At 35.9% G+C, this 11,199-nt stretch overlaps 1 protein-coding gene across 1 annotated transcript in view; it reads left to right on the top strand.

Annotated features, from left to right (window-relative positions):
* Positions 1-11,199, top strand: part of LOC117072168 (probable C-mannosyltransferase DPY19L2) — a 45,726-nt gene that overhangs the window by 19,497 nt on the left and 15,030 nt on the right. The window contains 2 exon segments of the mRNA XM_033192104.1: positions 428-508; positions 3,125-3,226. Of these exon segments, the coding sequence (XP_033047995.1) occupies positions 428-508; positions 3,125-3,226 (183 nt within the window).

The raw sequence follows: 11,199 nt of genomic DNA, 5'->3' as shown, positions 1-11,199 counted from the left end.
AACAGAAATCAAAAGGAAGTAACCTTTTAAAACTTCCTTTAGATTAGGATATGTATGAGCAGCCACTTTTCCGACGCACATGGGGTTTTCTCTTTGTTCAAATCCCCCCTCCCTCTGTCTCTGTACAGGAAGCTATTTTCTTTTTCCTTCTTTCTTTCTTGCCTATTAATCTTTCACTCCTTAAGACAAAAAAAAAAAAAAAGATTTAGGATATGTAGAATTCTAGTGTTGCTATATATATTTTATACCAGTGTCATCAGTTTTAATTCTTTGCTTTTAAACAAGATTTTCTAAAGGAAATTTTTAAAAAACTAACCATTTATACCTCACATAATTAAAATTTGTATATGTCATTTATAGATATAATTGAATACTTTAACTGGGTGATTTGTAGTTTTAAATACTGGACTTCTATTTTATTTTCTAGGTAATTCAAGGTAGTGCCTGGTGGTTTGGAACAATCATTTTGAAATTTCTGACATCTAAAATCTTAGGCGTTTCAGACCACGTAAGTACTTTTTAGTTAAAACATAAAAGTTCTTATAAATATGCAGCTTAATGAAAACTTTGAAACCATCTATTCTTACCTCTTCATTTTACAGAGGTTAAATGTCTTCTTTAAGGTCTTTAGACGAGTTACTGGCAGAGTCAATAATAAAATCTTGCAGTTCAGTGATCTTTGCAACCCAGTAAAAAGAAAGAATATTCATCAATGCTGACTTGGCCTTTTATGAAAAAAATACTAATAGTTTGTTAAGTAGTTATTTGTTTATATTTCAGTAAAAATACAAATAATTAGTTGTTTACATCATAAGTTATCCATTTATTGCAGATGTTAACATATGGGAGACTGTCCTCAGCTTTGAAAACATAGAACTCTTAAAATCTCAGTATTGTTTTATTTATTTGTAACTGTGGACTAAAATCAATGTGTGATTTGATGTTTTAAGGCCTTTCTTGTTATATAAAAAGAGAATGTTAAAAAATTTTGATCTTTTCATTTTCTAGGAAATACATGCAGGGCATTTATCTCTCATGTGGTATTTCTGTTTGTTAATGTCTTAAAGAGTAGCCCTTTTCAAGGCCTAAGTCCCTGCTTAACTAACTGGTTTGGGGAATAGAAAACAATGCATGAATCTACTTTTTATTTCTAGCACTTTCTGTTTAGAAATAAGCATACATGAGTATATCATACAATAATCAATTTTGAAATTTACCTCATTTAATGCTATCCAGTTAGGGCCCTGTTTGGTGCTGAAATTATGTATTTTGGCAAAGGATTATAGTATTACTTCTCTAAAAAGTCAAATGCTATCTCTATGCAATATAACATGCAACATGTTTATATTAAATAAAATTTCTAAATGTAAGTGTATGTCATTTGTTGCTAGCTTTGCATGGTGGTTTATTAGTTTATTTGTTGCTGCTGTTGTCTGGTATGTCTGACACATTTCCCCCTTCTCCTTTCCTTTTTATTGTTTTTAACTTTATTATATATGTCTTATGATAAACTTTATTTAGATCGTCTTATTTATTTATTTAAGTTTGTTCATCATTATGTTTCTTGACTTACTTCATACTTACTTCAGCCATTGACCCCCAGCTCTTTACAAATCTGTTTTGTTTTGTTTTTTTTTTTTGAAACACAGTCTCACTCCGTCACCCAGGCTGGAGTGCAGTGGCCAATCCTGGGTCACTGCAGCCTCCACCTCCTGGGCTCAAGCGATTCTCGTACCTCAGCTTCCTGAGTAGCTGAGATTATAGGCACGTGCCACGACGCCCGGCTAATTTTTGTATTATTAGTAGAGATGGGGTTCCAGCATGTTGGCCAGCCTGGTCTCAAACTCCTGACCTCAAGCGATCTGCCTGCCTTGGCCTCCCAAAGTGCTGGGATTACAGGTGTGAACCACCACGCCTGCCATACAAATTAAAAAAAAAACAAACACACTTCCTTGGTAGTCCTGAGTGACTTCCTTTATGTGACAGTTATGAGGAAGACCTGAAATTATAGTGGTTTGGTTAAATTAATTGAATGAAAACCACTGATAATCATCTAACTTGTTATAAAATAATTCCTATCCCTATAAAATAATTTGAATTAAGAGTTTACTTGCCAAATATTTTCCTTTTTCTGGCCTTCTGAGGATGCTTTGGAAAAATAATTGTCTCACCAAGAGCAGGTTGTAAATAATCAGTAGAAAAATAGAAGTTCTGCATTGGGTTTGGTTGTTGGTATCTATTTTTAGCCTTGGAGATCAAATAGCTAAGTCAAAGATCAAAGTGGTATGTATAATTGTTGTAATTCTTATGAGGATCAGATCTCATATTCAGTGGTTTGAATATATGTCTGCAAAATATCAAGAAGTACCAAATATTGTAATCATCTGTGAGGCTTTGTGAAAATGACAGTGCGGCCGGGCGCGGTGGCTCAAGCCTGTAATCCCAGCACTTGGGAGGCCGAGACGGGCGGATCACGAGGTCAGGAGATCGAGACCATCCTGGCTAACACGGTGAAACCCCGTCTCTACTAAAAATACAAAAACTAGCCGGGCGAGGTGGCGGGCGCCTGTAGTCCCAGCTACTCGGGAGGCTGAGGCAGGAGAATGGCGTGAACCCGGGAGGCGGAGCTTGCAGTGAGCTGAAAACTGGCCACTGCACTCCAGTCCGGGCGACAGAGCGAGACTCCGCCTCAAAAAAAAAAAAAAAAAAAAAAAAAGAAAATGACAGTGCACAGAAAGCTTATGACCTACAATGTATGTTGAAAGAGGTTAAGTAAAATAGTTTTTCATCATAAATTGTCATATTATAAAATGTACTACATGGTGGTTTCTTCTCAGCAGATACTGATTTTAGCTCACTCTTTATCATCTTCTCTTTATTTTTTTTCTGACTTCTTTCTACTTTTCATTTTTCATGATATTTTTCTTTATTTTCAGTTATCTTGAGAAGTCAGCACATTGTATATTTGGTTCACTGTAGCTTTTTATTTTCTTAGAGGGATGTCTAAGTACATTGGATTTATCTGCTCTATAAACTTTGTTTTTCTTACATCAATAAAGTGTTACTGGCTATAGGCTATAGTCATTTGTGTAATTTTAATTCATTTTACTTTATTTTCTCCCAGATTCACCTGAGTGGTCTTACAGCAGCCAGAATATTAAAGTATACAGATTTTGATACTTTAATATACACCTGTGCTCCCGAATTTGACTTCATGGAAAAAGTGGTATGAATGTTCCTTTTTTCCTTCTCTACTAATAGGAGTTTTTGCTCTAGTTTTTTTTTTTAATCTGAAAGTCAAAATTTTTACTTAGAAACAGTCAACTTATTTTATATTTTTTTTACTATAACTGCTAATCCGCCTTCCTCACTGGTTTTTTTGTCTGTAAAATTTAAAAAATACAGCCTCATATCTTATAGAGTTATTGGTGATGGGTAAATGAGATAATCTGAGAAGAGTGTTTAACATACTATATGACCCATAATAATTACTATTATTACAAATCAATTACTTTCAATAATCTAGGCCACTTGGAAATATGGGACCATTCAGGAAAAAGTCTCAATCTTGTTTCTGTTTTTAAGAAATTCAGTTTTATTACAGTTAACACCCCAAATATTACAACATTTTTAACAAGGTGTTACCAAGAAAGGTATGCTACTGATGAGTTTTAGTGAACATATAAAAATTCATTTTAAATTATGCAAATGCAAGGTATTATTCTTTTTAAAAAGTTCATGTAATAAAGCTTTAAAATATAGGCTGGGCGTGGTGGTTCATCCCTGTAATCCCAGCACATTTGGAGACTGAGGCAGGTGGATCACGTGAGGTCAGGAGTTTGAGACCAGCCTGACCCACATAGTGGTAACCCCATCTCTACTAAAAATACAAATATTAGCCAGGCATGTTGGTGCATGCCTGTAGTCCCAACCTGAGTAGGAGGCCGAGACAGGAGAATTGCTTGAACCCTGGAGGCAGACATTGCAGTGAGCTGAGATGGCACCAGTGCACTCCAGCCTAGGCGACAGAGTGAGACTCTGTATCAAAAAAAAAAAAAAAAAAAAAAGATTGTCTTGGCAATGCAGACTCTTTTTTGGTTCCATATGAACTTTAAAGCAGTTTTTTCCATTTCTGTGAAAAAAGTCATTGGTAGCTTAATGGGGATGGCATTGAATCTGTAAATTACCTTGGGCAGTATGGCCATTTTCACGATGTTGATTCTTCCTATCCGTGAGCATGGTATATTCTTCCATTTGTTTCTGTCCTCTTTTATTTCACTGAGCAGTGGTTTGTAGTTCTCCTTGAAGAGGTCCTTCACATCCCTTGTAAATTGGATTCCTAGGTATTTTATTCTCTTTGAAGCAGTTGTGAATGGGAGTTCATTCATGATTTGGCTCTCTGTTTGCCTGTTATTGGTGTATAAGAATGCTTGTGATTTTTGCACACTGATTTTGTATCCCAAGACTTTGCTGAAGTTGCTTATCAGCTTAAGGAGATTTGGGACTGAGACAATGGGGTTTTCTAAATATACAATCATGTCATCTGCAAACAGGGACAATTTGACGTCTTCTTTTCCTAATTGAATACCTTTATTTCTTTCTCTTGCCTGATTGCCCTAGCCAGAACTTCCAACACTATGTTGAATAGGAGTGGTGAGAGAGGGCATCTCTGTCTTGTGCCAGTTTTCAAAGGGAATGCTTCCAGTTTTTGCCCACTCAGTATGATATTGACTGTGGGTTTGTCATAAATAGCTCTTATTATTTTGAGATACATTCCATCAATACTGAATTTATTGAGAGTTTTTAGCATGAAGGGCTGTTGAATTTTGTCAAAGGCCTTTTCTGCATCTATTGCGATAATCAGGTGGTTTTTGTCTTTGGTTCTGTTTATATGCTGGATTACATTTATTGATTTGCATAGACAATCCTAAGCCAAAAGAACAAAGCTGGAGGCATCATGCTACCTGACTTCAAACTATACTACAAGGCTACAGTAACCAAAACAGCATGGTACTGGTACCAAAACAGAGATATAGACCAATGGAACAGAACAGAGCCCTCAGAAATAATACCACACATCTACAGCCTCTGATCTTTGACACACCTGACAAAAACAAGAAATGGGGAAAGGATTCCCTATTTAATAAATGGTGCTGGGAAAATTGGCTAGCCATAAATAGAAAGCTGAAACTGGATCCTTTCCTTACTCCTTATATGAAAATTAATTGAAGATGGATTAGAGACTTAAATGTTAGACCTAAAATTATAAAAACCCTAGAAGAAAATCTAGGTAATACCATTCTGGACATAGGCATGGGCAAGGACTTCATGTCTAAAACACCAAAAGCAATGGTAATAAAAGTCAGAATTGACAAATGGTATCTAATTAAACTAAAGAACTTCTGCACAGCAAAAGAAACTACCATCAGAGTGAACAGGCAACCTATAGAATGGGAGAAAATTTTTGCAAGCTACTCATCTGACAAACGGCTAATATCTAGAACCTATAAGGAACTCAAACAAATTTGCAGGAAAAAAACAACTCCATCAAAAAGTGGGCAAAGGATATGAACAGACACTTCTCAAAAGAAGACATTTATACAGCCCAACAGACACATGAAAAAATGCTCATCATCACTTGCCATCAGAGAAATGCAAATCAAAACCACAATGAGATACCATCTCACACCAGTTGGAATGGCAATCGTTAAAAAGTCAGGAAACAACAGGTGCTGGAGAGGATGTGGAGAAATAGGAACACTTTTACACTGTTGGTGGGACTGTAAACTAGTTCAACCATTGTGGAAAACAGTGTGGCGATTCCTCAAGGATCTAGAACTAGAAATACCATTTGACCCAGCCATCCCATTACTGGGTATATACCCAAAGGATTATAAATCATGCTGCTATAAAGACACATGCACACATATGTTTATTGCGGCACTATTCACAATAGCAAAGACTTGGAACCAACCCATATGTCCATCAATGACACACTGGATTAAGAAAATGTGGCACAGGGCCGGGCGCGGTGGCTCAAGCCTGTAATCCCAGCACTTTGGGAGGCCGAGACGGGTGGATCACGAGGTCAGGAGATCGAGACCATCCTGGTCTACACGGTGAAACCCCGTCTCTACTAAAAAATACAAAAAACTAGCCGGGCGAGATGGTGGGCGCCTGTAGTCCCAGCTACTCGGGAGGCTGAGGCAGGAGAATGGCGTAAACCCGGGAGGCGGAGCTTGCAGTGAGCCAAGATCGTGCCACTGCACTCCAGCCTGGGCGACAGAGCGAGACTCTGTCTCAAAAAAAAAAAGAAAATGTGGCACATATACACCATGGAATACTATGCAGCCATAAAAAAGGATGAGTTCATGTCCTTTGTAGGGACATGGATGCAGCTGCAGCTGGAAACCATCATTCTCAACAAACTATCACAAGAACAGAACACCAAACAATGCATGTTCTCATTCCTAGGTGAGAATTGAACAATGAGAACACTTGGACACAGGAAGGGGAACACCACACACCAAGGCCCGTCGTGGGGTGGGGGAAGAGAGGAGGAATAGCATTAGGAGATATACCTAATGTAAATGATGAGTTAATGGGTGCAGCACACTAACATGGCACGTGTATACATATGTAACAAACCTGAGTGTTGTGCACATGTACCCTAGAACTTCAAGTATAATAAAAAATAAATAAATAAATTTAAATAAATTAACTTCCTATTTATTGAGATAGATGTTCAGTTTTAGTAAATGCTCTATGGGGATTTTTTAAATGTTCATTTCTTATTTGGGGGAAGTTCAAAGTTACATGTTATATCATGTTATTAATGTGCTATTCTAAATGATCTAGTACACCAACTTATTTTTCTACTTTATCTGTTTTCTTAGAATGCTATCTTCACATACAACATTAAAAATGAATTTTTCAAAATTGTCTTGTAATTTTAATAGTATTTGCTTTATATAGATAGTGCTGTTGTTCATTGCATGATTATTATAGGATTGTACTTTTGGTTATTATAAAGGATATTCTTTGCTTTACTTAGTGTTTTTTGCTGTAAATTTTTCTTTGTAGAAAATTAGTATTGCCACATCTGCTTTTTTATAGATTTGCCTGGTTTACCTGTATTTATGCTTTTTTTTTTTTTTTAACATTTTGGTTTTGGTATATTTCTTATTGTTAGTTTTTTTTCTATTTAAATTCCTCTGATTTAAATTGGTGAATCTAACCCATTTTCATATTAACTGTGATAACTGGTGTGTTTATACTTCTTCCTGCCATCTGATTTTATGTTTTCTATTCATCATGCTTTTCAAAAATTATTTTCTTGATACTTGCTGAATTGTTAGCTGTATTCCATTTCTATATTTCCTGATGGTTTTTCTTAAATTATTAGCAAGTATATTTATCTTGATACTAAGAATTCATCAGCATCTAAAACCTATTACCACCAATGGTAGTAGCTAACAGTTATTATTTCCTGTATGTCTGACAGTATTTTAAGCTTCTTACCAGTATTAACTCAATAAATCCTCACAACCACCTTGTAAGAAGAGAGTCAGTTATTCTCATTATTTACAGATGAGGAAACCAGTAAGAAAGTAAGTAATTTTCCAAAAGGCATAAGCTAGTGAGTAGTGGAGGCAGAATTCATACTCAGGCTCTGTACTTAGAGACCTGCTTGCTTCAGCACTGAGCTGTCGGAATATTTTTACTTGTCCCTGCCTACACACCCTCTCCTTCCAGGTTATGCTGAAATTTACTTCTAGATTGTTGTCGTATCTCTTATGTTTTAAGAAATCTCTAAACATTTACATTAAAGACACCAGCAATCTTTGGACTTGACTTCAAATTTTACTGATTTATTTTTCCTTGACATGTAGAATTGGCATGCTTTCTGGGTGCTTTCTTACCTGAAAAATGGCTTTATTTTGCCCCCATATTTGATGGATAGATTGGTTAATAGATATTTGTGGGTTTCATTCAACATTTTGTTGACATTGCTTCTTTGTGTTCTAGCATTGAACATTACAGATGAAAATTCCTATATAGTTTTTCTCTCTGGAAATTTATAAGGTTTGGAGGGGTGATGTGTGGGCATTGTTGTTCTCTTATTCTTTCACTTTAGCCTCTCTTTTTTGAATTTCTGTTACTGCTTTTATCCTATCTATTTCTTCTCTTTCTATGTTCTTAGAGAATATCATCACTGAGTCTTTAATACTGTCAACTTCAGCTGTGCACATGTTGCTCTTCAACCTTCTTTTGAGGCTTTAAATTAGGCAAATATATTTTTCTTAGAATTTCTGAAAACTCCTTTTCACTGGAGCTTATTTTAATTATATAGATGCCTTATCCTCTTAAACTTCTGTGAAAATAATAATTGGAGTTTTCATTTGCATTAGCTGTTTCATGAGAGGTCAAGTTTTTTGCTTATTCATTTTGGTGTTTCCTTTTCATGCTATTTGTGTCTTGGGATTTGGTTGTATATTCACATTTTTAATTAGCTACTTGATTTAAATAAAGTATCAGTAGTTACTTTCAGGGTTCTTGGTGATTATAATAATTACTCACCTACCAGGCTTCTTCCTTGCATACAGCTCACTACAGGAATCTGTAGTGCCTAGAAGATTTCGGGACAAGTGGGGAAATCGCACTCTGTTAACTGCATACACAGGGAAGGAGCTACAAGGGAGGTAGAATAATTTGGTCTTCACTATTACCTTAAGAAACCTTCCCCTGTCTTCTATTTTAAAAAAAACTACTGCATACAAAGGGTAGGAGCTACAAGGGAGATAGAATAATTTGGGCTCCACTACCACCTTAAGAGACCTTCCCCTGACTTCTCTTTTAAAAAACCTGTGGGTCTCTGTACCCCTGAACTTACTTTCCACACTTATTTCTCTTTTCACCCTCAAAATCCATATTAGAGTGCCTCTGCAGGCTATAAAGCTTTTCATAAAAGTAAAATACCCAGTCTTTTGAAAAGAAGAATAAAATAGGCAGCCTCCTACCTCTTGTCTTACTCTAATATAAACTCCATGAAGATAAGTATTGTGTCCATACTGTTCATGCTGCACAGCAGTTGGCCTTATCTGCGGGCCGATGCATCCCAAGACCCTCAGTGGATGCTTGAAACTGCAGAGAGTAACACACCTGATTGCCATCATCGGAACATATTTCTGTTCACATCTTCCACCCACAATTTTGATGCCTTTTCCATCTTAACTAAGCACTTACCATGGACTGTGGCCACAACTTTTGCAGTTTTAGATGCAACAGCAAAACTAGCATTAATTTTTTCTTCTTCACAATTTCATGGATAGATTTGTTCTTACCAGAGATCTTAGCCACCTCAGCATATGATGTTTTTTCTTTTGAGAACTTTCATCTTTTTTTCTTAACGAAAGCACTTTACAGCTTCTCTTTGGCATATCTCAACTGCCAGCATCACTGCTCTTGCACTTTGGGGCCATTATTAAGTCAGAAAAGGGTTACATGAAAACAAGCACTGAGCTACCACTAGAAACCATCTGATAACGGAAATGGTAACTATGTGACTAACAGGCCGGATATGCTGGACAAAGGGGTGAGTCACGTCCCAGGTAGGATGAAGCAGGGTGACTTGAGATTTCACTATTCAGTATGGTGCACAATTTAAAACTTAGGAATTGTTTACTTCCTGGAACTTTTCATTTAATATTTTTGGACTGCAGTTGACTACAGGTAACTGAAACTGTGGAATGTGAGGATCGGAGGATAAGCAGGGACTGTGGTATTCATTTCGTTGCACAGTGCCTAGAATACAGTAGGTGCACTATAAATATTTTGTAAAGGGATAACTTTTCTAAAACTAAAAATATTTGTGTTTTACCGAGTAATTTTTCTTCTGGAAATTTATGCTAAGGGAATATTCAGAGATGCTTACAAAGTTTTATGCATGAGTGTCCATGCTATTTGTAATTGTGAAAAATGAAAACAACTCAAAAGTTTAACAGTGGTCATCTAAAGTATTGTATACACTGTATATTACACTGTATATATAGGTTGAATAGAAGGTCATCCTATTCATTTATTCATAAGAGGTACAATCTCCAGAGATCTGTAAGATCTATTTTGTCTTAACCAAAGAACAAATTTTTGACATATCTTGAATATGATGACTATAAATCATGACTTTTAAATTGTTGTAATTTTTGTAGTATTATCTGATATTTTTATTTTTATGTATGTTCCTAAGTAGTTTAGAGATACTCAGATTTTTAAGATCAAACAAATGAAGCTTATTTTTATACATTTATAGTATAAGAGACATTCAGTAAATAGATAATATTTTTGTTTTATTCTAGAAAAAAGCTCCTTGAACATGGTGAGGTAAAGCTTTCATTTTAATCTCTGATAGACTTGTGTATTACATTCTAGTTTGAGGATAACTGACAAAGGTATAACCTGCTGCTGACGCACCATCAGTCATGAGTTGTTCAGCATTGGTGATACATTTCTGCTGATCCTTCTCACTCTTTCATCTGCTCTCACTTTTGAATAGTAATAAGGATTTAAAAGCTAGAAGGCTGATTTATGACTATAGTACAGAATTAAATTAAATTGCATTCATTTAACAATAACAAGCATTTGGTTTCTAGCCTGCTGAGCTAATCAGCTACAGTCCGTTAGGGCAGGCACCCCTGGCCCTGTGACTGGTGGCCATCTGCCACCACGTAGATTTGCTGGTCAGTCAGCGACAAGCTCAGAAGTGTTGAAGGACAAAAGATACTAAAGTAATGTTCCTGCTCTTCAGTATGTGTAATTTTATAAAGGAAACAAGACAACATTTTATATGGTGCAAAATCATTTTGTGGCATAAAAAGGAAAAGATCAATATGGACTAGAGATATTTCCTATTTGATAGAACTTTAAGTGGGTGTTGAGGTAAGGGTCAAATTCACAGGAGTGGGTAACTGAATTTGACCTTAATAGGGATAGTTTATGACACATGTTGAGTATCCCTTATCCAAAATGCTTAGGACTAGAGGTGTTTCAGATTTCAGATTTTATTGAATTTTGGAATATTTACATTGTAGTTACTAGTTGAGATCCCTAATCTGAAAATCCAAAATCCAAAATGCTTCAATGAGCATTTGTTTTAGCATAACCTTTGAACATCGTATTGGTACTCAAAAGTTTCAGATTTCG

This window comes from Trachypithecus francoisi, unplaced genomic scaffold (assembly GCF_009764315.1).
Source record: "Trachypithecus francoisi isolate TF-2019V2 unplaced genomic scaffold, Tfra_2.0 Lachesis_group4, whole genome shotgun sequence".
Lineage (NCBI taxonomy): Eukaryota > Metazoa > Chordata > Mammalia > Primates > Cercopithecidae > Trachypithecus > Trachypithecus francoisi.
This window is presented reverse-complemented; position numbering and strand designations above follow the sequence as displayed.